Genomic DNA, 27649 nt, shown 5'->3' with positions numbered 1-27649 from the left:
GATGACCGTTGGATAGAAAGCAAACATGTTACATCTCTATTCATATATCAAATTAAAGGGTGTATTTCGGTCACATATTCTGGGGCCTGAGTTTTACTGAAGGGCAGATACAGTAGGTTGCACTAGACCAATCACAGGGCACTATTACACATGTATCCAAGCCCTCAGTATTTATAAATACAAAATATTGGATGCATATATTGATAAAGCATTTTCTTTATTTTCTGTCATTATTAACTCAGACTTTGGAAAGGTGAATTTATGTATTTGCTACTATATAAAAAACTGTAACAGTTTTACACGTTCAAGTTAAACATAATTGTGTTAACATCATTTTTAAACATTATCTTGCAAGATCATTTCAAAACTTTAATTATTGCTTTCAGTGGAATAGCATATTGTACTAAATATATAAAAGCAGGAAGATTTTCTTAATAAATAACTATTGATAAACATATCTCTAACTACAACATATTTGCTTTTCTGAATGACCAATTTGGCAGTTTAATGAATCTTCGGTTGCTAAAGGCAAGCAGTAATCATTTACAGATGGTGTATTTTATTTATCAAAATAGCTTCCTATATTGGAAAACCTTTCAAGTATTAAATTACAGACTAGCATAAGGCTTAAAAACAAGACTGACAAACAATGCCTAGTAAGGGTAGGGGGACACAGAAATATAAACAATAAAAGTAGTCTGATATTCAATGGTGCGATCTATGCTATATGATAAAGCTTTCACTTTCATTCTATAGGTTTCTGGCTCTCTCAGGGGTCTAGTGGTAAAAACAACTCCTTTCATATTTTCTTCCCTTATAGAAAAGGGCAGTGTAGGATCTTCGTCAATTATAAGGAATGTTGTTCTTGGATGTAATATGCCGTCCTGTGTGTAAGCAACCAAGCGGATTAAGTCTTGATTAGCAGCAATGCCAAATGGAAGTGAAACCAACTTGTACTGCAAGGCATATGGGCTGAGAGAACATTCCAAATCATTTGGTGCACAGTTCTTCAGGCAATACCTAATAGAGGGCAAAGACAATGAAGAGCATTAATAACAATGGGGCAGATTAATCAAAGCTTCGAGAGAGGTAAAGTGAGAGAACTATAAGGGGATATTTATCAAAGCTTGGCAAGGGATAAAGTACTAATCAATCAGCTTCTGTCATGTTACAGGCTGTGTTTGAAAAATGTCAGTTAGGAGCTGATTGGTTGGTGCTTTAGCTCTCTCCGCTTTATTTCTCTCCAAACTTTGATAAATATCCCTCACATACCACCCAATCAGCTCCTAACTGTCATTTTACAGTCTGTTTTTGAAAAATGACAGGTACAGTAGGAGCTGATTAGTTGGTTTTTCTATCTCTCTCCACAAGCTTTGATTAAGCTGTCTCTATGTTGTTGGTACTACAGTATATGAAAATGAAAATAAAAAAATACAATATAAATTACAAATGACTGCGAATAAGCAATAAAATAAATCTATCAATGAAGACCATTTTTTTTACCAAAAATATCCAATAATTAATAATTAAGAAATATAACATGCACTCTATGCTATATTAATAATAATAAATAGATAGAAGTCTATGATTTCATCCCAATAGTCCTCTAAATTCAAATTGTCTTCAGTCATCCAAATGATTCTCTGCTACTATTATAAATATATCAGTAAATTAAAACATGGCTTAAATCACAGTTTCTCAAGTTCCACCATTACAATCCAAGTTTGAATGATATCCATACTTAAGTCCAGATGGTTAAATAAAATTGCCTGAGGTACTTATTAAGTCACCTGTGATCAAGCCTGGATATCCTTAAGACCTGGACTGTAACGGTGGAGTTTGGGAAACTCTTACTTAAATGATTACTAGTCATCCAAACAAATCACATAGTCTGATTTATCTGTAATACTGTTTAAAACAAAGTTTAGCATGTAAATTAAAGAAAGCCTAATTAATTTAAAAGCTTTCCTTGATGTTGCTGTTATCATAAGTGCACGCATGGGGGGTTTCCGAGTACCTGGAAAACCCCCTTCCCCGCCGATCCATCGGCACAGCTGTCAGTGGTGAGAGGAACTGAGATGGAGGAGCTCCGTAGGTTGTGTGTATAACGCGGCAGCTGTCTCCTATTTTACACTGAGACTATACAGTAGGGGGAGCTCCCCCCAGGACGTTACCATTGGGAGAGCTGGCCGGGTAAGGCTCCAGGGACTCTGCGGCAGCCAACAGGTGTGTGTCTCTCATGTGCAGTGTGCCAGATGGGCGATACCTGGTGGGGGTAGTGCCGGGGAGGGGAGGGGAGGGGAGGGGGGGGGGGGGCGGGGAGCTTGGTGCCGGTGGAGCTTGGTGTCTGTGATGCTTGCTGGGTCCCTGTATTCCACCCTGCAGGAATGTGTCTGACTCGCATGCCTGGGGATGCTGGGGAGGGGGGATGCTTTAATAAAGGATTGTGGCTTATTTATTTGCTTTAAATGATGATGGCTGTGTTTTATTATATTGTGAAAGAGGGGTGTGTGTAACTGTGTGTGTATGACATATATGTGTGCTATACAATGTGTATACTGTAGCTGTGTGTGTGTGTGTGTGTGTGTGTGTATATATAACATACCGGTTATGTGTGCAATATATACAGTAGCTATATATGAGTGTGCGTGGTATGTATGTGACATACATGTGTGGTAAATATACAGCTGTGTGGTGTGTGTGTGTGTGTTTGTCTTTATATATATTTGTCTTTACAGTGCATCCAGAAAGTATTCACAGCGCTTAACTTTTTCCACATTTTGTTATCTTACAGCCTTATTCCAAAAAGGAATAAATTAATTTCTCTTATGCCCTAGTGGATATTGGGGCCTTGTAATTTAGTACCATGGGGTATAGATCGGGTCCACTGGAGCTTGGCACTTTAAAACTTTTAGTGTGTGTATGTGTGTGCTGGCTCCTCCCCTCTATGCCCCTCCTACCAGACTCAGTTTTAAAAAATGGACCCAAGGAGCCGGGGGCACTTCTCTGGAGCTCCAGAGATTTTTCTTTTAAATTTAATTTAGTTTATTATTTTCAGGTAGCTCTGCTTGGCAGACAGACTACCTGCTTCGTGGGACTTAGAGGGGGGATCGAACCAACCTCCTGAGGGTTAATGGTTCGTAATCCCAGCTGACAGGACACTGAGCTCCTGAGGTGCTGATCACTCATTATGTGGGCCCACACCAGCAGCTAGCCGCCACCCTCTAACAGATGCCAAAGACCAGGTGCGGTGAGTGTTACACCGGTGTCCATGTTAGCGGTTAAGTTTGGCACCATGTCACGCGGCGGTGACGGGCCCGGAGCTGCGGTGCCCGCCGCGGACGGAACCGGCTCAGGGCTATTGCCCAGCTGTGCTCACTGTCATCTAAGGCTTTGTGTGGACTGTAATTATATTTCCGAGGTGTTTTACACTTGTGGCCAGTATAATCTTGTCAGGGACCGTGCGCCATTGCAAGGGGCGGGGCTTCCTGGAGCGGCACCAGCAGCGGGAAGGCGCAGTTTTCCTGCTGCTGCGGATCATCAAGGCTGCATGCACGCTGCTCCTCCAGGGCCCATGCTGTTACAGACTGTCTGAACTGGTGCCAGGGGATCATAGACAGGGGGGAGCACGTCAGCGGTAACACCGCTGCACTGATTTTACATACACTTATTTTCACACATTGTGCTGCTGTGTTCTGTGTGCTGGGTCCGTTCCTCAGTGTCACTCCAAAGGGCTCTCATGTGTGAGCAATGTTCCTTGTCTCCTCAAGGGCCCAGCTCACAGGCACCTGACTGGTTGGACAGCCTTAAGAGCATGATTCACAATGTCAATTCTGAACTAACTGTAGCTAAAAAGGAGAGACAGGTATTAAAACACTCAATTGATTGTGTAGCTAAGGCAGAAGATTCCAGGCGTCACACAAACGCTCACTGCCATAGGTTTTACAGTCTGATTCTGATTCTGATCAGCCAGATGTGGATGATGATGACATGGATGAGGACAGCTCTCTGTCCCCTGGGGTGGAGGCCCTCATTTTTGCCATAAGAGAGGTCTTTCACATACCAGACCCGGAGGCGGAACCAGATGAGGAGTTATACTTTAAAGTAAGACCCAAGAGTTCAGCTACCTTTCCGGTGTCTAAGGAGTTAAACTACCTGGCCAAGGAGACTTGGTTAAACCCTGATAAAAATTTTTTAATTCCTCAGAGGTTTTTATCTACCTTTCCCCTTCCAGCTGTGGATAGGAAGGTCTGGGAAAAGACCCCATCGGTCGATACATCTGTACCCAGACTGTCAAAAAAATTGGTACTGGCTGTCCCTGGGGTTGTATCCCTGAAGGCGCCTGCTGACTGTAAAATTGAGACAACGCTCAAGGCCATTTATACGGCAGCAGGCAGTTTGCGGGTAGATCTACATGGCTGTGGTAAAATCGTCTGATAATGTTATTGATGGTTAGACACTCTGCCCCGGGATGAGGTTGTTACCCTGCTGCAACATAAACAGGATGCTGTAAATTTTATAGCGAGGCTATAAAGGAGTTGTGTAAGATTAATGGCCGCACTACTGCTATGGCGGTCTCAGCGCGCAGAGCTCTGTGGTTACGTCAATGGGCGGTGGACGCCGATTCCAAAAAGGGTGTAGAAAACCTTCCCTTTACTGGTGATGCCTTCTTTGGAGACAAATTAAATAAGTGGATCTCCCAAGCAACAGCGGGTATGTCTACTAGAGATGAGCGGGTTTGGTTCTCCGAGATCCGAACCCCCCCGAACTTCACCTATTTTACACAGTTCCGAGGCAGCCATGGATCTTCCCGCCTTGCTCGGTTAACCTAAACGCGGCCGAACGTCATCATCCCGCTGTCGGATTCTCGCGAGATTCGTATTCTATATAAAGAGCCGTGTGTCGCCGACATTTTCACTCGTGCATTGGAGGTTGAACGGAGAGGACGTGGCTACGTTCTCTCCCTGAAAAGCTCCATATCTGTGCTCAGTGTGCTGCAAATATCTACGTTCTCTGCCTGAAAAGCTCCATATCTGTGCTCAGTGTGCTGCAAATATCTGTGCTCAGTGTGGTGCATTTTGGTGACCAACAGTATATAGTTGTACAGTACAGTAGGCCATTGCTGTATCTTGCAGCTCTGTGTCACTGCAAGTATCCATTCCATATCTGTGCTGCATTTTTGTGAGCAGTATATACAGTAGTACAGTGCAGCATTTTGGTGACCAACAGTATATAGTTGTACAGTACAGTAGGCAATTGCTGTATCTTGCAGCTCTGTGTCACTGCAAGTATCCATTCCATATCTGTGCTGCATTTGTGTGAGCAGTATATATAGTAGTACAGTGCAGCATTTTGGTGACCAACAGTATATAGTTGTACAGTACAGTAGGCCATTGCTGTATCTTGCAGCTCTGTGTCACTGCAAGTATCCATTCCATATCTGTGCTGCATTTTTGTGAGCAGTATATATAGTAGCACAGTGCAGCATTTTGGTGACCAACAGTATATAGTTGTACAGTACAGTAGGCCATTGCTCTATCTTACAGCTATGTGTCACTGCAAGTATCCATTCCATATCTGTGCTGCATTTTTGTGAGCAGTATATATAGTAGTACAGTGCAGCATTTTGGTGACCAACAGTATATAGTTGTACAGTACAGTAGGCCATTGCTATTGATATAATAATATTACTGGCATATAATTCCAAGAAAGATCAAGATCCACTTCCACCTAGTGCTGAAGCTGCTGCCACTAGTCATGGCATAGACGATTCAATGCCATCAACGTCGTCTGCCAAGGCCGATGCCCAATGTCATAGTAGAGAGCATGTAAAATCCAAAAAACTAAAGTTCAGTAAAATGACCCAAAAATCTAAATTAAAAGCGTCTAAGGAGAAGCGTAAACTTGCCAATATGCTATTTACGACACGGAGTGGCAGGGAACGGCTGAGGCCCTGGCCTATGTTCATGAGAATTTCTTGAGGTAGTGTGTCCCCGGTACCAAATACCATCAGATTCCACTTCTCTAGGCAGGCGATACCGAGAATGTACACAGACCTCAGAAGATTCACCAGTGTCCTAAAAAATGCAGTTGTACCCAATGTCCACTTAACCACGGACATGTGGACAAGTGGAGCAGGGCAGACTCAGGACTATATGACTGTGACAGCCCACTGGGTAGATGTATTGCCTACCGCAGCAAGAACAGCAGCGGTGGCACCAGTAGCAGCATCTCGCAAACGCCAACTCGTTCCTAGGCAGGCTATGCTTTGTATAACCGCTTTCCATAAGAGGCGCACAGCTGACCACCTCTTACGGAAACTGAGGAACATCATCGCAGAATGGCTTACCCCAATTGGACTCTCCTGGGGATTTGTGATATCGGACAACACCACCAATATTGTGCATGCATTTCATGTGGGCAAATTCCAGCACGTCCCATGTTTTGCACATACATTGAATTTGGTGGTGCAGAATATTTTAAAAAATGACAGGGGCGTGCAAGAGATGCTGTTGGTGGCCCGAAGAATTGCGGGCCACTTTCGGCATTCAGCCACCGCGTGCCGAAGACTGGAGCACCAGCAAACACTCCTGAACCTGCCCCGCCATCATCTGAAGCAAGAGGTGGTAATGAGGTGGAATTCAACCCTCTATATGCTTCAGAGGATGGAGGTGCAGCAAAAGGCCATTCAAGCCTATACATACAGTATGCCTACGATATAGGCAAAGGAGGGGGAATGCACCTGACTCAAGCGCAGTGGAGAATGATTTCAACGTTGTGCAAGGTTCTGCAACCCTTTGAACTTGCCACACGTGAAGTCAGTTCAGACACTGCCAGCCTGAGTCAGGTCATTCCCCTCATCAGGCTTTTGCAGAAGCAGCTGGAGAGATTGAAGGAGGAGCTAAAATGGAGTGATTCCGCTAGGCATGTGGGACTTGTGGATGGAGCCCTTCATTCGCTTAACCAGGATTCACGGGTGGTCAATCTGTTGAACTCAGAGCACTACATTTTGGCCACAGTGCTCGATCCTAGGTTTAAAGCCTACGTTGTATTTCTCTTTCCGGCAGACACAAGTCTGCAGATGTTCAAAGACCTGCTGGTGAGACACTTGTCAACTCAAGCGGAACGTGACCCGTCAACAGCTCCTCCTTCACATTCTACCGCAACTGGGATTGCGTGGAAAAGGCTAAGAATTCCGAGCCCACCCGCTGGCGGTGATGCAGGGCAGTCTGGAGCGAGTGCTGACATCTGGTCTGGACTGAAGGACCTGCCAACGATTACTGACATGTCATCTACTGTCACTGCATATGATTCTGTCATCATTGAAAGAATGGTGGAGGATTATATGAGTGACAGCATCCAAGTAGGCACGTCAGACAGTCCGTACGTATACTGGCAGGAAAAAGAGGCAATTTGGAGGCCCTTGCAAAAACTGGCTTTATTTTACCTAAGTTGCCCCCCCTCCAGTGTGTACTCCGAAAGAGTGTTTAGAGCAGCCGGTCAACTTGTCAGCGATCGCCGTACAAGGTTACTTCCACAAAATGTGGAGAAGATGATGTTCATCAAAATGAATTATAATCAATTCCTCCGTGGAGACATTCACCAGCAATTGTCTCCAGAAAGTACACAGGGACCTGAGATGGTGGATTCCAGTGGGGACAAATTAATACTCTGTGAGGGGGATGTACACAGTGAAAGGGGTGAGGAATCGGAGGATGATGATGAGGTCAACATCTTGCCTCTGTAGAGCCAGTTTGAGCAAGGAGAGATTGATTGCTTCTTTTTTTGGTGGGGGCCCAAACCAACCAGTCATTTCAGCCACAGTCATGTGGCAGACCCTGTGGCTGAAATGATGGGTTTGTTAAAGTGTGCATGTCCTGTTTATACAACATAAGGGTCGGTGGGAGGGCCAAAGGACAATTCCATCTTGCACCTCTTTTTTTTATTTATCTTTGCATCATGTGATGTTTGGGGCCAATTTTTTTAAGTGCCGTCCTATCTGACACTGCAGTGCCACTCCTAGTTGGGCCAGGTGTTTGTGCCGCCCACTTGTGTCGCTTAGCTTAGCCATCCAGCGACCACAGTGCACGTCTTTATCTCTTTTCTTTGCATCATGTGATGTTTGGGGCCAATTTTTTTAAGTGCCATCCTGTCTGACACTGCAGTGCCACTCCTAGATGGGCCAGGTGTTTGTGCCGACCACTTGTGTCGCTTAGCTTAGCCATCCAGCGACAACAGTGCACCTCTTTTTTTCTTTTCTTTGCATCATGTGCTGTTTGGGGACTATTTTTTTAAGTGCCATCCTGTCTGACACTGCAGTGCCACTCCTAGATGGGCCAGGTGTTTGTGCCGCCCAATTTGGTCGCTTAGATTAGTCATCCAGCGACCTCGGTGCAAATTTTAGGACGAAAAATAATATTGTGAGGAGTGAGGTGTGAGGTGTTCAGAATAGACTGGAAATGAGTGTAAATTATGGTTATTGAGGTTAATAATACTATAGGATCAAAATGACCCCCAAATTCTATGATTTAAGCTGTTTTTGAGGGTTTTTTGAAAAAACCCCCACCCAAATCCGACAAAAAATTTTCAGGGAGGTTTTGCCAAAATGCGTCCGAATCCAAAACACGGCTGCGGAACCCAATCCAAAACCATAACACAATACCCGAAAAATGTCATTGTCATTATGAATATGAATTTATTCCATTTAGGAATAAGACTGTAACATAACAAAATGTGAAAAAAGTGAAGTGCTGTGAATACTTTCCGGCTGCACTGTATACAGTATATAAATAAAAAAGTATTTTCCCTACCATTGCTCACCCTCAGTGAGGTGCGAACGGAAAAATGTGAGTTTACTCTGCCTGGATCAATGCAAGTTTGTAATTGGATTGCAAATTATGAATTTGCAGAGAAAATGGCAACTCGAATTCTGCCACTTGCAAATAATTGGAAACCACGTGTGTGAAATTACACACACAAAGATTTTGCAATCTTCAATGGAAATATTGTTGGTTCAAAGTGTTTTTGCTGTACTAATAAACAAATACTCTGTCATCAGTATCTATGAAATAACCTGGGTCAAATGCAGGGTTTTTACAGGTGGGTTTCTATTATATATATATATATATACTGCTCAAAAAAATAAAGGGAACACTAAAATAACACATCCTAGATCTGAATGAACTGAATGAATGAAATATTCTTATTAAATACTTTGTTCTTTACATAGTTGAACGTGCTGACAACAAAATCACACAAAAATTATCAATGGAAATCAAATTTATTAACCCATGGAGGTCTGGATTTGGAGTCACCCTCAAAATTAAAGTGGAAAAACACACTACAGGCTGATCCAACTTTGATGTAATGTCCTTAAAACAAGTCAAAATGAGGCTCAGTAGTGTCTGTGGCCTCCTCGTGCCTGTATGACCTCCCCACAATGCCTGGGCATGCTCCTGATGAGGTGGCGGATGGTCTCCTGAGGGATCTCCTACCAGACCTGGACTAAAGCATCCGCCAACTCCTGGACAGTCTGTGGTGCAACGTGGCATTGGTGGATGGAGTGAGACATGATGTCCCAGATGTGCTCAATTGGATTCAGGTCTGGGGAACGGGCGGGCCAGTCCACAGCATCAATGCCTTCGTCTTGCAGGAACTGCTGACACACTCCAGCCACATGAGGTCTAGCATTGTCTTGCATTAGGAGGAACCCAGGGCCAACCGCACCAGCATATGGTCTCACAAGGGGTCTGAGGATCTCATCTCGGTACCTAATGGCAATCAGGCTACCTCTGGCGAGCACATGGAGGGCTGTGCGGCCCCTCAAAGAAATGCCACCCCACACCATTACTGACCCACTGCCAAACCGGTCATGCTGGAGGATGTTGCAGGCAGCAGAACATTGTCCTTGGCATCTCCAGACTCTGTCATGTCTGTCACATGTGCTCAGTGAGAACCTGCTTTTATCTGTGAAGAGCACAGGGCACCAGTGGCGAATTTGCCAATCTTGGTGTTCTCTGGCAAATGCCAAACGTCCTACACGGTGTTGGGCTGTAAGCACAACCCCCACCTGTGGACGTCGGGCCCTCATACCACTCTCATGGAGTCTGTTTCTGATCGTTTGAGTAGACACATGCACATTTGTGGCTTGCTGGAGGTCATTTTGCAGGGTTCTGGCAGTGCTCCTCCTGTTCCTCCTTGCACAAAGGCGGAGGTAGCGGTCCTGCTGATGGGTTGTTGCCCTCCTACGGCCTCCTCCACGTCTCCAGATGTACTGGCCTGTCTCCTGGTAGCGCCTCCGTGCTCTGGACACTATGCTGACAGACACAGCAAACCTTCTTGCCACAGCTCGCATTGATGTGCCATCCTGGATGAGCTGCACTACCTGAGCCACTTGTGTGGGTTGTAGGGATGTCATACAGGGACGTGGAGGCCACAGACACTACTGAGCCTCATTTTGACTTGTTTTAAGGACATTACATCAAAGTTGGATCAGCCTGCAGTGTGTTTTTCCACTTTAATTTTGAGGGTGACTCCAAATCCAGACCTCCATAGGTTAATAAATTTGATTTCCATTAATAATTTTTGTGTGATTTTGCTGTCAGCACATTCAACTATGTAAAGAACAAAGTATTTAATAAAAATATTTCATTCATTCAGATCTAGGATGTGTTATTTTAGTGTTCCCTTTATTTTTTTGAGCAGTGTATATCCATGAAGACCATATTTGTACAAGTATCTCTTTATAGTGGAATAATGTACCACAACGCCAGTGTCTGCCAGATCTTCCTGGAGGGATCGTGCAGTCAAACGTGGATTTTGACTTGCTTTTCTCACAATCCTGCGAGCTGTTCTGCCTGATATTTTTCTTGGTCTTCCAGATCTTGCTTTAACTTCCACTGTTCCTGATGACTGCCATTTCTTAATTACATTCTGAACAGAGGATATGGGCATCTGATAATGCTTTGCTATCTTCTTATAGCCTTCTCCTGCTTTGTGAGCGTCAACTATTCTGTTTCAGTGTTCTACACAACTGCTTAGAGGAACCCATGGTGCTGATTGTTGGAGCAAGGTCAGATGAGTCTGGGCTTTTAAAACCTTTGAGATTGACATCACCTGGTCTTTCCAGACGATGATTGAGAACAATCCATGACACTGCCAGGTCTCAGCTGTCCAAAGGGGGCAGTACAAGGTATTAACTCTGCAGGGTGCCCAAACTTTTGCAGAAACCATTTTTTGTTTTCTGTTCTTTTGAAAGTGTAAATGATGGAAATAATAAGAATTTACTTACCGATAATTCTATTTCTCGTAGTCCGTAGTGGATGCTGGGGACTCCGTCAGGACCATGGGGAATAGCGGCTCCGCAGGAGACAGGGCACAAAAATAAAGCTTTAGGATTAGGTGGTGTGTACTGGCTCCTCCCCCCATGACCCTCCTCCAAGCCTCAGTTAGGATACTGTGCCCGGACGAGCGTACACAATAAGGAAGGATATTGAACCCCGGGTAAGACTCATACCAGCCACACCAATCACACCGTATAACTTGTGATCTGAACCCAGTTAACAGTATGACAAACGTAGGAGCCTCTGAACAGACGGCTCACAACAAATAACAACCCGATTTTTTTGTAACAATAACTATGTACAAGTATTGCAGACAATCCGCACTTGGGATGGGCGCCCAGCATCCACTACGGACTACGAGAAATAGAATTATCGGTAAGTAAATTCTTATTTTCTCTAACGTCCTAAGTGGATGCTGGGGACTCCGTCAGGACCATGGGGATTATACCAAAGCTCCCAAACGGGCGGGAGAGTGCGGATGACTCTGCAGCACCGAATGAGAGAACTCAAGGTCCTCCTCAGCCAGGGTATCAAATTTGTAGAATTTTGCAAACGTGTTTGCCCCTGACCAAGTAGCAGCACGGCAGAGTTGTAATGCCGAGACTCCCCGGGCAGCCGCCCAGGATGAGCCCACTTTCCTTGTGGAATGGGCCTTGACAGATTTAGGTTGTGGCAAGCCTGCCACAGAATGTGCAAGTTGAATTGTGCTACAAATCCAACGAGCAATCGTCTGCTTAGAAGCAGGAGCACCCATCTTGTTGGGTGCATACAATATGAGCAGTGAGTCAGACTTTCTGACTCCCGCCGTTCTTGAAATATATATTTTCAATGCCCGGACCACGTCCAACAACTTGGAATCCTCCAACTCGTTAGTAGCCGCAGGCACCACAATAGGCTGGTTCAGGTGAAACGCTGACACCACCTTAGGCAGAAAATGAGGACGCGTCCGCAGTTCTGCCCTGTCCGTATGGAAAATCAGATATGGGCTCTTATATGATAAAGCCGCCAATTCTGATACTCTCCTGGCTGAAGCCAGGGCCAGTAGCATGGTTACTTTCCATGTAAGATACTTCAGCTCCACCGATTTGAGCGGCTCAAACCAATGGGATTTGAGAAAATCCAAGACTACATTAAGATCCCACGGTGCCACTGGGGGCACAACCGGGGGCTGTATATGTAGTACTCCTTTTACAAAAGTCTGGAAGAAAATCGACAGGGCCGAAATTTGAACCTTAATGGATCCCAATTTGAGGCCCATAGACAATCCTGTTTGCAGGAAATGTAGGAATCGACCCAGTTGAAATTCCTCCGTGGGGGCCTTCCTGGCCTCACACCACGCAACATATTTTCTCCAAATGCGGTGATAATGTTGTGCAGTCACCTCCTTCCTGGCTTTTACCAGTGTAGGAATGACCTCTTCCGGAATGCCTTTTTCCTTTAGAATTCGGCGTTCAACCGCCATGCCGTCAAACGCAGCCGCGGTAAGTCTTGGAATAGACACGGTCCCTGCTGAAGCAGGTCCCGTCTTAGAGGTAGAGGCCACGGATCCTCCGTGAGCATCTCTTGAAGTTCCGGGTACCAAGTTCTTCTTGGCCAATCCAGAGCCACTAGTATCGTTCTTACTCCCTTTTGCCGTATAATTCTCAGTACTTTTGGTATGAGAGGCAGAGGAGGGAACACATACACTGACTGGAACACCCACGGTGTTACCAGAGCGTCCACAGCTATTGCCTGAGGATCTCTTGACCTGGTGCAATACCTGTCCAGTTTTTTGTTGAGGCGGGACGCCATCATATCCACCATTGGTTTTTCCCAACGGTTCACAATCATGTGGAAGACTTCTGGATGAAGTCCCCACTCTCCCGGGTGTAGATCGTGTCTGCTGAGGAAGTCTGCTTCCCAGTTGTCCACTCCCGGAATGAATACTGCTGACAGTGCTATCACATGATCTTCTGCCCAGCGAAGAATCCTTGCAGCTTCTGCCATTGCTGTCCTGCTTCTTGTGCCGCCCTGTCTGTTTACGTGGGCGACTGCCGTGATGTTGTCCGACTGGATCAACACCGGCTGACCCTGAAGCAGGGGTTTTGCCAGACTTAGAGCATTGTAAATCGCTCTTAGCTCCAGTATATTTATGTGAAGAGACATCTCCAGGCTTGACCATACTCCCTGGAAGTTTCTTCCTTGTGTGACCGCTCCCCAGCCTCTCAGACTGGCATCCGTGGTCACCAGGACCCAGTCCTGTATGCCGAATCTGCGGCCCTCTAACAGATGAGCACTCTGCAACCACCACAGAAGAGACACCCTTGTCCGTGGCGATAAGGTTATCCGCTGATGCATCTGCAGATGCGATCCGGACCATTTGTCCAGCAGATCCCACTGAAAAGTTTGTGCGTGGAATCTGCCGAATGGAATCGCTTCGTAAGAAGCCACCATCTTTCCCAGGACTCTTGTGCATTGATGCACAGACACTGTCCCTGGTTTTAGGAGGTTCCTGACAAGTTCGGATAACTCCCTGGCTTTCTCCTCCGGAAGAAACACCTTTTTCTGAACCGTGTCCAGAATCATTCCCAGGAACAGCAGACGTGTTGTCGGGGTCAACTGAGATTTTGGAAAATTCAGAATCCACCCGTGTTGTTGCAGCACTACTTGGGTTAGTGCTACTCCGTCCTCCAGCTGTTCTCTGGACCTTGCCCTTATCAGGAGATCGTCCAAGTAAGGGATAATTAATACGCCTCTTCTTCGCAGAAGAATCATCATTTCGGCCATTACCTTGGTAAAGACCCGAGGTGCCGTGGACAATCCAAACGGCAGCGTCTGAAACTGATAATGACAGTTTTGCACCACGAACCTGAGGTACCCTTGATGTGAAGGGCAAATTGGGACATGCAGGTAAGCATCTTTTATGTCCAGGGACACCATAAAGTCCCCTTCTTCCAGATTCGCTATCACTGCTCTGAGTGACTCCATCTTGAACTTGAATTTTTGTATGTACAGGTTCAAAGATTTCAGATTTAGAATAGGTCTTACCGAGCCGTCCGGCTTCGGTACCACAAATAGCGTGGAGTAATACCCCTTTCCCTGTTGTAGGAGGGGTACCTTGACTATCACCTGCTGAGAAAACAGCTTGTGAATGGCTTCCAATACCGTCGCCCTGTCTGAGGGAGACGTTGGCGAAGCAGACTTTAGGAACCGGCGAGGGGGAGACTTCTCGAATTCCAACCTGTAACCCTGAGATACTACCTGCAGAATCCAGGGGTCCACCTGTGAGCAAGCCCACTGTGCGCTGAAATTCTTGAGTCGACCCCCCACCGTTCCTGAGTCCGCTTGTAAGGCCCCAGCGTCATGCTGAGGGCTTTGCAGAACCCTGGGAGGGCTTCTGTTCCTGGGCAGGGGCTGCTTGCTGCCCTCTCTTACCCCTTCCTCTGCCCCGAGGCAGATATGACTGTCCTTTTGTTCGCTTGTTCTTATAGGAACGAAAGGACTGCGGCTGAAAAGACGGTGTCTTTTTCTGTTGGGAGGGGGTCTGAGGTAAAAAAGTGGATTTTCCGGCAGTTGCCGTGGCCACCAGATCCGATAGACCGACGCCAAATAATTCCTCCCCTTTATACGGCAATACTTCCATATGTCGTTTGGAATCCGCATCACCTGACCACTGTCGCGTCCATAAACTCCTTCTGGCAGATATGGACATCGCATTTACTCTCGATGCCAGAGTGCAAATATCTCTCTGCGCATCTCGCATATAAAGGAAAGCATCCTTTAATTGCTCTATAGTCAATAAAATACTGTCCCTATCCAGGGTATCAATATTTTCAGTCAGGGAATCCAACCAGACGACCCCAGCACTGCACATCCAGGCTGAGGCGATGGCCGGTCGCAGTATAACACCAGTATGTGTGTATATACTTTTTAGGGTAGTTTCCAGTCTCCTATCCGCTGGATCCTTGAGGGCGGCCGTATCAGGAGACGGTAACGCCACTTGTTTTGATAAGCGTGTGAGTGCCTTATCCACCCTAGGGGGTGTTTCCCAGCGCGCCCTAACCTCTGGCGGGAAAGGGTATAATGCTAATAACTTTTTTGAAATTAGCATTTTTCTATCTGGGTTAACCCACGCTTCATCACATACATCATTTAATTCCTCTGATTCAGGAAAAACTACAGGTAGTTTTTTCACCCCCCACATAATACCCCTTTTTGTGGTACTTGCAGTATCAGAGATATGCAAAGCCTCCTTCATTGTCGTGATCATATAACGTGTGGCCCTACTTGAAAATACGTTTGTTTCATCACCGTCGACACTAGATTCAGTGTCTGTGTCTGGGTCTGTGTCGACCGACTGAGGTAAAGGGCGCTTTACAGCCCCAGACGGTGTCTGAGACGCCTGGGCAGGTACTAACTGGTTTGCCGGCCGTCTCATGTCGTCAACTGATTTTTGTAATGTGCTAGAGCTATGGTTAATAGTTTACCCTACTCCCAGATGATCCGCATTCATAGGATCAATAGTAATCATATCATTGCAGAACAAGAAATTGATTTGTTAATACAGAAATTTCTGCTTCGTGGTTATAACAAAAAATCCTTATTGCGTGATAAACAACGGGTGTTGTCAATGGATAGGATAGCTTTATTAAATAAGGCATCCAAGAGAAATCATCACTTAAAAAAATAAGAATTTACTTACCGATAATTCTATTTCTCATAGTCCGTAGTGGATGCTGGGGACTCCGAAAGGACCATGGGGAATAGCGGCTCCGCAGGAGACTGGGCACAAAAGTAAAAAGCTTTAGGACTACCTGGTGTGCACTGGCTCCTCCCCCTATGACCCTCCTCCAAGCCTCAGTTAGGATACTGTGCCCGGACGAGCGTACACAATAAGGAAGGATTTTGAATCCCGGGTAAGACTCATACCAGCCACACCAATCACACCGTACAACTTGTGATCTGAACCCAGTTAACAGCATGATAACAGAAGGAGCCTCTGAAAGGATGGCTCACAACAACAATAACCCGATTTTTGTAACAATAACTATGTACAAGTAATGCAGACAATCCGCACTTGGGATGGGCGCCCAGCATCCACTACGGACTATGAGAAATAGAATTATCGGTAAGTAAATTCTTATTTTCTCTAACGTCCTAGTGGATGCTGGGGACTCCGAAAGGACCATGGGGATTATACCAAAGCTCCCAAACGGGCGGGAGAGTGCGGATGACTCTGCAGCACCGAATGAGAGAACTCCAGGTCCTCCTCAGCCAGGGTATCAAATTTGTAGAATTTAGCAAACGTGTTTGCCCCTGACCAAGTAGCTGCTCGGCAAAGTTGTAAAGCCGAGACCCCTCGGGCAGCCGCCCAAGATGAGCCCACTTTCCGTGTGGAATGGGCTTTTACAGATTTTGGCTGTGGCAGGCCTGCCACAGAATGTGCAAGCTGAATTGTAATACAAATCCAACGAGCAATCGTCTGCTTAGAAGCAGGAGCACCCAGCTTGTTGGGTGCATACAGGATAAACAGCGAGTCAGATTTTCTGACTCCAGCCGTCCTGGAAACATATATTTTCAGGGCCCTGACTACGTCCAGCAACTTGGAATCCTCCAAGTCCCTAGTAGCCGCAGGCACCACAATAGGCTGGTTTAAGTGAAATGCTGAAACCACCTTAGGGAGAAATTGAGGACGAGTCCTCAATTCTGCCCTGTCCGTATGAAAAATTAGGTAAGGGCTTTTATAGGATAAAGCCGCCAATTCTGATACACGCCTGGCTGAAGCCAGGGCTAACAGCATTACCACTTTCCATGTGAGATATTTTAAGTCCACAGTGGTGAGTGGTTCAAACCAATGTGATTTTAGGAATCCCAAAACTACATTGAGATCCCAAGGTGCCACTGGAGGCACAAAAGGAGGCTGTATATGCAGTACTCCCTTGACAAACGTCTGAACTTCAGGAACAGAAGCTAGTTCTTTTTGGAAGAATATTGACAGGGCCGAAATTTGAACCTTAATGGACCCTAATTTGAGGCCCATAGACAGTCCTGTTTGCAGGAAATGCAGGAATCGACCCAGTTGAAATTCCTCTGTAGGGGCCTTCCTGGCCTCGCACCACGCAACATATTTACGCCAAATACGGTGATAATGTTGTACGGTTACATCCTTCCTGGCTTTGATCAGGGTAGTGATGACTTCATCCGGAATGCCTTTTTCCTTCAGGATCCGGCGTTCAACCGCCATGCCGTCAAACGCAGCCGCGGTAAGTCTTGGAACAGACATGGTCCCTGCTGGAGCAGGTCCTTTCTTAGAGGTAGAGGCCACGGGTCTTCCGTGAGCATCTCTTGAATTTCCGGGTACCAAGTCCTTCTTGGCCAATCCGGAGCCACGAGTATAGTCTTTACTCCTCTCCTTCTTATGATTCTCAGTACTTTTGGTATGAGAGGAAGAGGAGGGAACACATACACTGACTGGTACACCCACGGTGTTACCAGAGCGTCCACAGCTATTGCCTGAGGGTCCCTTGACCTGGCGCAATATCTGTCCAGTTTTTTGTTGAGGCGGGACGCCATCATGTCCACCTTTGGTTTTTCCCAACGGTTCACAATCATGTGGAAGACTTCTGGGTGAAGTCCCCACTCCCCCGGGTGAAGATCGTGTCTGCTGAGGAAGTCTGCTTCCCAGTTGTCCACTCCCGGAATGAACACTGCTGACAGTGCTATCACATGATTTTACGCCCAGCGAAGAATCCTTACCACTTCCATCATTGCCCTCCTGCTTCTTGTGCCGCCCTGTCTGTTTACGTGGGCGACTGCCGTGATGTTGTCCGACTGGATCAACACCGGCTGACCCTGAAGCAGAGGCCTTGCCTGACTTAGGGCATTGTAAATGGCCCTTAGTTCCAGGATATTTATGTGAAGTGACGTTTCCATGCTTGACCACAAGCCCTGGAAATTTCTTCCCTGTGTGACTGCTCCCCAGCCTCTCAGGCTGGCATCCGTGGTCACCAGGACCCAATCCTGAATGCCGAATCTGCGGCCCTCTAGGAGATGAGCACTCTGTAACCACCACAGGAGAGACACCCTTGTCCTTGGAGACAGGGTTATCCGCTGATGCATTTGAAGATGCGATCCGGACCATTTGTCCAGCAGATCCCACTGAAAAGTTCTTGCGTGGAATCTGCCGAATGGAATCGCTTCGTAAGAAGCCACCATCTTTCCCAGGACCCTTGTGCATTGATGCACTGACACTTTGCCTGGTCTTAGGAGGTTCCTGACTAGGTCGGATAACTCCCTGGCTTTCTCTTCCGGGAGAAACACCTTTTTCTGTACTGTGTCCAGAATCATCCCTAGGAACAGCAGACGTGTCGTCGGAATCAGCTGCGATTTTGGAATATTTAGAATCCATCCGTGCTGTCGTAGTACTACTTGAGATAGTGCTACTCCGACCTCTAACTGTTCTCTGGACCTTGCCCTTATCAGGAGATCGTCCAAGTAAGGGATAATTAAGACGCCTTTTCTTCGAAGAAGAATCATAATTTCGGCCATTACCTTGGTAAAGACCCGGGGTGCCGTGGACAATCCAAACGGCAGCGTCTGAAACTGATAGTGACAGTTCTGTACCACAAACCTGAGGTACCCTTGGTGAGAAGGGCAAATTGGGATATGGAGGTAAGCATCCTTGATGTCCAGAGACACCATATAGTCCCCTTCTTCCAGGTTCGCTATCACTGCTCTGAGTGACTCCATCTTGAACTTGAACCTTTTTATGTAAGTGTTCAAGGATTTCAGATTTAAAATGGGTCTCACCGAGCCGTCCGGCTTCGGTACCACAAACAGCGTGGAATAATACCCCTTTCCCTGTTGTAGGAGGGGTACCTTGATTATCACCTGCTGGGAATACAGCTTGTGAATGGCTTCCAATACCGCCTCCCTGCCGGGGGGAGACGTTGGTAAAGCAGACTTCAGGAACCGGCGAGGGGGAGACGTCTCGAATTCCAATTTGTACCCCATAGATACTACCTGCAGGATCCAGGGGTCCACTTGCGAGTGAGCCCACTGCGCGCTGAAATTCTTGAGACGGGCCCCCACCGTGTCTGAGTCCGCTTGTAAGGCCCCAGCGTCATGCTGAAGACTTGGCAGAAGCGGGGGAGGGCTTCTGTTCGTGGGAAGAGGCTGTCTGCTGCAGTCTTTTTCCCCTTCCTCTGCCCCGGGGCAGATATGAGTGGCCTTTTGCCCGCTTGCCCTTATGGGGACGAAAGGACTGAGCCTGAAAAGACGGTATCTTTTTCTGCTGCGAGGTGACTTGGGGTAAAAAGGTGGATTTCCCAGCCGTTGCCGTGGCCACCAGGTCCGATAGACCGACCCCAAATAAGTCCTCCCCTTTATACGGCAATACTTCCATATGCCGTTTGGAATCCGCTATCCCCTGACCACTGTCGCGTCCATAATCCTCTTCTGGCAAAAATTGACATCGCACTTACTCTTGATGCCAGAGTGCAAATATCCCTCTGTGCATCTCGCATATATAGAAATGCATCCTTTAAATGCTCTATAGTCAATAATATATTGTCCCTGTCCAGGGTATCAATATTTTCAGTCAGGGAATCCGACCAAGCCACCCCAGCACTGCACATCCAGGCTGAGGCGATTGCTGGTCGCAGTATAATACCAGTATGTGTGTATATACTTTTTAGGATATTTTCCAGCTTCCTATCAGCTGGTTCCTTGAGTGCGGCCGTATCAGGAGACGGTAACGCCACTTGTTTTGATAAGCGTGTGAGCGCCTTATCTACCCTAGGGGGTGTTTCCCAACGTGCCCTTACCTCTGGCGGGATAGGGTATAATATAATGCCAATAATTTTTTAGAAATTAGCAGTTTTTTATCGGGGGAAACCCACGCTTCATCACACACCTCATTTAATTCATCTGATTCAGGAAAAACTACGGGTAGTTTTTTCACACCCCACATAATACCCTTTTTTGTGGTACTTGTAGTATCAGAAATGTTCAAAACCTCAATCATTGCCGTGATCATGTAACGTGTGGCCCTACTGGAAAATACGTTTGTTTCCTCACCGTCGACACTGGAGTCAGTGTCCGTGTCTGGGTCGACCACCTGAGGTAACGGGCGCTTTAGAGCCCCTGACGGTGTTTGAGACGCCTGTACAGGTATTAACTGATTTGCCGGCTGTCTCATGTCGTCAACAGTCTTTTGTAAAGTGCTGACACTATCACGTAATTCTTTCCATAAGACCATCCAGTCAGGTGTCGACTCCCTAGGGGGTGACATCACTAACACAGGCAATTGCTCCGCCTCCACACCATTTTCCTCCTCATACATGTCGACACAACGTACCGACACACAGCACACACACAGGGAATGCTCTGATAGAGGACAGGACCCCACTAGCCCTTTGGGGAGACAGAGGGAGAGTTTGCCAGCACACACCAGAGCGCTATATATATATACAGGGATAACCTTATATAAGTGTTTTTCCCTAATATAGCTGCTGTATATATTTATATGCCAATTTAGTGCCCCCCCTCTCTTGTTTTACCCTGTTTCTGTAGTGCAGGACTGCAGGGGAGAGTCAGGGAGCCTTCCTCCAACGGAGCTGTGAGGAAAAAATGGCGCCAGTGTGCTGAGGAGATAGGCTCCGCCCCCTTCTCGGCGGCCTTTCTCCCGCTTTTTTATGGAAAAATTGGCAGGGGTTAAATGCATCCATATAGCCCAGGAGCTATATGTGATGTATTTTTTGCCAAAAAAGGTGTTTTTATTGCGTCTCAGGGCGCCCCCCCCCCCAGCGCCCTGCACCCTCAGTGACCGGAGTGTGAAGTGTGCTGAGAGCAATGGCGCACAGCTGCGGTGCTGTGCGCTTCCTTATTGAAGACAGGACGTCTTCTGCCGCCGATTTTCCGGACCTCTTCAGTCTTCTGGCTCTGTAAGGGGGCCGGCGGCGCGGCTCTGGGACCCATCCATGGCTGGGCCTGTGATCGTCCCTCTGGAGCTAATGTCCAGTAGCCTAAGAAGCCCAATCCACTCTGCACGCAGGTGAGTTCGCTTCTTCTCCCCTTAGTCCCTCGGTGCAGTGAGCCTGTTGCCAGCAGGTCTCACTGAAAATAAAAAACCTACTTTAAACTTTTACACTAAGCAGCTCAGGAGAGCCCCTTAGCCTGCACCCGTCTCGTTCGGGCACAAAAATCTAACTGAGGCTTGGAGGAGGGTCATAGGGGGAGGAGCCAGTGCACACCAGGTAGTCCTAAAGCTTTTTACTTTTGTGCCCAGTCTCCTGCGGAGCCGCTATTCCCCATGGTCCTTTCGGAGTCCCCAGCATCCACTAGGACGTTAGAGAAACATCCATTGGGTGAGTACATACAATACCTCTTCGGAGTGTATAGTAAAGACAGCCAAAAAAAACTGGCCGATTGTCCAAAGCGATTTGAATCTGAACTTGCAGGGACACAGGTTAATGCCATGTTATAAACGAGGTAGAAGCCTAAAAGATATACTGGTGAAGACAGACACGACACGTTTAACTGATCGGACTGGTATATTTGGTTTTAAGAGGAACGGTTGCTTTAAATGCACATGTGTGACCTGTCAATTTCTGTTGACAGGTGATGTATTTTACCATCCACACACAGGTACACCTTATAAAATTAAACATCACTTCACTTGTAACTCGTGTTTTGTGATCTATCAGATCATTTGCCCGTGTGGCCTTAGTTATATTGGCAAAACTGAATCAAAATTCAAGGAGCGCATGGGTAATCACAGAGCAGCTATACGAGCTGCGATCACCTTGGGCACTGGTGAACAACCAGTAGCTCGTCATTTTGCGGAGAAAAAGCACACATTATCTAGCTTGAGATATCGGATGATAGACACTGTCTTACCTAATATACGAGGTGGTAATAGATCATTAAAATTGTTGCGCTTGGAAGCGAGATGGATATACCGCCTGAATGTTCTATCTCCTAAGGGCTTAAATGAGTGTATTACATACTCTAATCTACGATAACACACATTGGGATGTATTTTTAAAGTACTGTAAGAATGTGGTTAGAGCACTGGTGGCTCTTTATTTATGCATTAATAAATATGTATTACCTTGTTTTCCAGCTTGGATTTGAACACTTTTTGACATGTTATGTGTGGAAGGGTTAATTAGATGCAAGGAGACGGGCCTCTCTGATGAGCAGTAACATACATCTGTGAGCCACTTTATATCAAGCATTAATGGATGCAGCATAATGACTATAATAGTTGATATTGGTCATATAAATTAAACAGATTTTTAGTATCAACAGTATTGATTTATTCTGGATAATAAATTCTGCACATTGGATGTTTATGTTGTAATACAATGTTCGTAGCGCCGCGCTCTGAGTGGTGCGGTGCAACTATGAAAAGTTTGTCAATATTACACCGTTTGTATATATGTTATAGTAAAGGTGTTATGGGTTTTTCTGATGGCTGTATTTTTAAAGTAATTTTTAAAATTATTCTCTTTTAATACATGTGATGTTTAATAAATATATTCGCACGGTTACTATGACAACCAATCTTACTGAGGTCATAGGGGTTGGCCTTTGGTCTTGGATTGATGATGTCAGAGTAATCCATACACCGGTGATCGGGGTGATTTTCCCGCTTGATTCTTTCCTGCTCCTGATGTGGTATGTCTATATAAATGTTTTGCATTTCTTGTTGTATCACTTCCTGATGACAATTTGACACAAATTGAAACGTTGAAGCAACCAGGACTCTGGTCCGTTTAATACTGAATTTAGCATGAGTGCCGCACCGTGGACTTGATATTACTAAATTTTCGTGAGGGCACCTGCGACAGTTACTACTATGGCTCACATGGAGTGCCGGACCGCAGCTTTCTATATATATATATATATATATATAAAATAAGAATTTACTCACCGGTGATTCTATTTCTCGTAGTCCGTAGTGGATGCTGGGTACTCCGTAAGGACCATGGGGAATAGACGGGCTCCGCAGGAGACTGGGTACTCTAAAAGAAAGATTAGGTACTATATCTGGTGTGCACTGGCTCCTCCCTCTATGCCCCTCCTCCAGACCTCAGTTAGGGAAACTGTGCCCGGAAGAGCTGACACTACAAGGAAAGGATTTGGAATCCAGGGTAAGACTCATACCAGCCACACCAATCACACTGTACAACTCGTGATAACTATACCCAGTTAACAGTATGAACAATAACTGAGCCTCTCTCAACAGATGGCTCATACAATAACCCTTTAGTTAAGCAATAACTATATACATGTATTGCAGAGAGTCCGCACTTGGGACGGGCTCCCAGCATCCACTACGGACTACGAGAAATAGAATTACCGGTGAGTAAATTCTTATTTTCTCTGACGTCCTAGTGGATGCTGGGAACTCCGTAAGGACCATGGGGATTATACCAAAGCTCCCAAACGGGCGGGAGAGTGCGGATGACTCTGCAGCACCGAATGAGCAAACTTAAGGTCCTCCTCAGCCAGGGTATCAAACTTGTAGAATTTTGCAAAGTGTTTGATCCCGACCAAGTAGCAGCTCAGCAAAGTTGTAAAGCCGAGACCCCTCGGGCAGCCGCCCCAGAAGAGCCCACCTCCTCGTGGAATGGGCTTTTAATGATTTAGGATGCGGCGGTCCAGCCGCAGAATGTGCAAGTTGAATCGTGCTACAGATCCAGCGAGCAATAGTCTGCTTTGAAGCAGGAGCACCCAGCTTGTTGGGTGCATGCAGGATAACAGCGAGTCAGTTTTTCTGACTCTAGCCGTCCTGGAAACATAGATTTTCAGGGCCCGGACTACGTCCAGCAACTTGGAATCCTCCAAGTCCAGAGTAGCCGCAGGCACCACAATAGGTTGGTTCAAATGAAACGCTGATACCACCTTTGGGAGAAATTGGGGACGAGTCCTCAATTCTGCCCTGTCCATGTGGAAAATCAGATATGGGCTTTTACAGGACAAAGCCGCCAATTCTGACACACGCCTAGCTGAGGCCAAGGCCAACAGCATGACTACCTTCCACGTGAGATACTTCAACTCCACGGTCCGAAGTGGCTCAAACCAATGTGATTTTAGGAAATCCAACACAACGTTGAGATCCCAAGGTGCCACTGGAGGCATAAAAGGGGGCTGAATATGCAGCACTCCCTTAACAAACGTCTGAACTTCAGGCAGTGAAGCCAGTTCTTTTTGAAAGAAAATAGACAGGGCCGAAATCTGGACTTTAATGGATCCCAATTTTAGGCCCATAGTCACTCCTGACTGTAGGAAGTGCAGAAATTGACCCAGCTGAAATTCCTCTGTTGGGGCCTTCCTGGCCTCACACCAAGCAACATATTTTCGCCATATGCGGTGATAATGTTTTGCTGTCACATCCTTCCTAGCTTTTATCAGCGTAGGAATGACTTCATCTGGAATGCCCTTTTCCATTAGGATCCGGCGTTCAACCGCCATGCCGTCAAACGCAGCCGCGGTAAGTCTTGGAACAGACAGGGCCCCTGCTGTAGCAGGTCCTGTCGGAGCGGCAGAGGCCAAGGGTCCTCTGAGATAATTTCTTGTAGTTCCGGGTACCAAGTTCTTCTTGGCCAATCCGGAACGATGAGTATAGTTCTTACTCCTCTCTTTCTTATTATCCTCAGTACCTTTGGTATAAGAGGAAGAGGAGGGAACACATAAACCGACTGGTACACCCACGGTGTCACTAGAGCGTCCACAGCTATCGCCTGAGGGTCCCTTGACCTGGCGCAATATCTTTTTAGCTTTTTGTTGAGGCGGGACGCCATTATGTACACCTGTGGCCTTTCCCAACGATTTACAATCAGCTTGAAGACTTCTGGATGAAGTCCCCACTCTCCCGGGTGGAGGTCGTGCCTGCTGAGGAAGTCTGCTTCCCAGTTGTCCACTCCCGGAATGAACACCGCTGACAGTGCTAGCACGTGATTCTCCGCCCATCGAAGAATCCTTGTGGCTTCTGCCATTGCCATCCTGCTTCTTGTGCCGCCCTGTCGGTTTACATGGGCGACCGCCGTGATGTTGTCTGACTGAATCAGCACCGGTTGGTTTTGAAGCAGGGGTTCTGCTTGACTCAGGACATTGTAAATGGCCCTTAGTTCCAGAATATTTATGTGTAGGGAAGTCTCCTGACTCGACCACTGTCCTTGGAAGTTTCTTCCCTGAGTGACTGCCCCCCAACCTCGGAGGCTTGCAAATGTGGTCACCAGGACCCAGTCCTGAATGCCGAATCTGCGGCCCTCGAGAAGATGAGCACTCTGCAGCAACCACAGCAGAGACACCCTGGCCCTCGGGGACAGGGTGATCAACCGATGCATCTGAAGATGCGATCCGGACCATTTGTCTAACAGATCCCACTGAAAGATCCTTGCATGGAACCTGCCGAAGGGAATTGCTTCGTAAGAAGCTACCATCTTTCCCAGGACTCACGTGCAGTGATGCACCGACACCTGTTTTGGTTTCAGGAGGTCCCTGACCAGAGATGACAATTCCTGGGCCTTCTCCTCCGGGAGAAACACCTTCTTCTGTTCTGTGTCCAGAATCATGTCCAAGAACAGCAGACGCATCGTAGGAATCAGCTGCGACTTTGGGATATTCAGAATCCAGCCGTGCTGTTGTAGCACTTCCCGAGATAGTGCTACTCCGACTAACAACTGCTCCTTGGACCTTGCCTTTATAAGGAGATCGTCCAAGTACGGGATAATTATAACTCCCTTCTTTCGAAGGAGTATCATCATTTCGGCCATTACCTTGGTAAATACCCTCGGTGCCGTGGACAGACCAAACGGCAACGTCTGGAATTGGTAATGACAGTCCTGTACCACAAACCTGAGGTACTCCTGGTGAGGTGGGTAAATGGGGACATGTAGGTAAGCATCCTTGATGTCCAGGGACACCATAAAATCCCCCTCTTCCAGGCTTGCCATAACCGCCCTGAGCGATTCCATTTTGAACTTGAACTTCCTTATATAAGTGTTGAAGGATTTCAAATTTAGAATGGGTCTCACCGAATTGTCTGGTTTCGGTACCACAAACATTGTGGAATAGTAACCCCGTCCCTGTTGAAGGAGGGGAACTTTGATTATCACCTGCTGAAGGTACAGCTTGTGAATTGCCGCCAGTACTACCTCCCTTTCCGTGGGGGCAGCTGGCAAAGCTGATTTGAGGTAACGGCGAGGGGGAGACGCCTCGAACTCCAGCTTGTATCCCTGAGATACCACTTGTAGAACCCAGAGATCCACCTGTGAGCGAACCCACTGGTCGCTGAAGTTCCGGAGACGCGCCCCCACCGCACCTGGCTCCACCTGTGGAGCCCCAGCGTCATGCGGTGGACTTAGTGGAAGCAGGGGATGATTTTTGTTCCTGGGAACTGGCTGTCTGGTGCAGCTTTTTCCCTCTACCCCTGCCTCTGGGCAGAAAGGACGCGCCTCTGACCCGCTTGCCTTTCTGAGGCCGAAAGGACTGTACTTGATAATACGGTGCTTTCTTAGGCTGTGAGGGAACCTGAGGTAAAAAAGTCGACTTCCCAGCTGTTGCTGTGGATACGGGGTCCGAGAAACCGTCCCCAAACAATTCCTCGCCCTTATAAGGCAAAACCTCCATGTGCCTTTCAGAATCAGCATCACCTGTCCACTGCCGAGTCCATAATACTCTCCTGGCAGAAATGGACATTGAATTAATTCTAGATGCGAGCCGGCAAATGTCCCTCTGTGCATCCCTCATATATAAGACGACGTCTTTAATATGCTCTATGGTTAGCAAAATAGTATCCCTGTCAAGGGAATCAATGTTATCTGACAGGGTATCAGACCAAGCAGCTGCAGCACTACACATCCATGCTGAAGCAATTGCAGGTCTCAGTATAGTACCTGAGTGTGTATACACAGACTTCAGGATAGGCTCCTGCTTTCTATCTGCAGGCTCCTTTAAGGCGGCTGTGTCCTGAGATGGCAGTGCCACCTTTTTTGATAAACGTGTGAGCGCCTTGTCCACCCTAGGGGATGTTTCCCAACGTAACCTGTCCGTTGGCGGGAAAGGGTACGCCATTAGTAACCTCTTAGAAATCACTAATTTCTTATCTGGGGAACACCACGCTTCTTCACACAATTCATTTAACTCATCAGATGGGGGAAAAGTCACTGGCTGCTTTTTCTCCCCAAACATAATACCCTTTTTAGTGGTAACCGGGTTAATGTCAGAAATGTGCAACACATTTTTCATTGCCGTAATCATGCATCGGATGGCCCTTGTGGACTGTACATTTGTCTCATCCTCGTCTACACTGGAGT

At 46.8% G+C, this 27649-nt stretch overlaps 1 protein-coding gene across 3 annotated transcripts in view; it reads right to left on the bottom strand.

The window, feature by feature from the left end:
• Window positions 1–230: 230 nt before the first annotated feature.
• HMCN1 (hemicentin 1) overlaps window positions 231–27649 on the bottom strand; it is a 1072092-nt gene continuing 1044673 nt past the window's right edge. For all 3 annotated transcript variants that reach the window (XM_063940215.1, XM_063940214.1, XM_063940213.1), the window contains one exon: window positions 231–1020. In XM_063940215.1, coding sequence (XP_063796285.1) covers window positions 654–1020 — 367 coding nt within the window. In that variant the 3' untranslated portion in view covers window positions 231–653. The remainder of the gene's footprint in view (window positions 1021–27649) is intronic.

The sequence above is a fragment of the Pseudophryne corroboree genome, chromosome 9, assembly GCF_028390025.1.
Source record: "Pseudophryne corroboree isolate aPseCor3 chromosome 9, aPseCor3.hap2, whole genome shotgun sequence".
Lineage (NCBI taxonomy): Eukaryota > Metazoa > Chordata > Amphibia > Anura > Myobatrachidae > Pseudophryne > Pseudophryne corroboree.
Note: the sequence above shows the minus strand (reverse complement) of the source record. Positions and strands in the feature narration are given on the sequence as shown.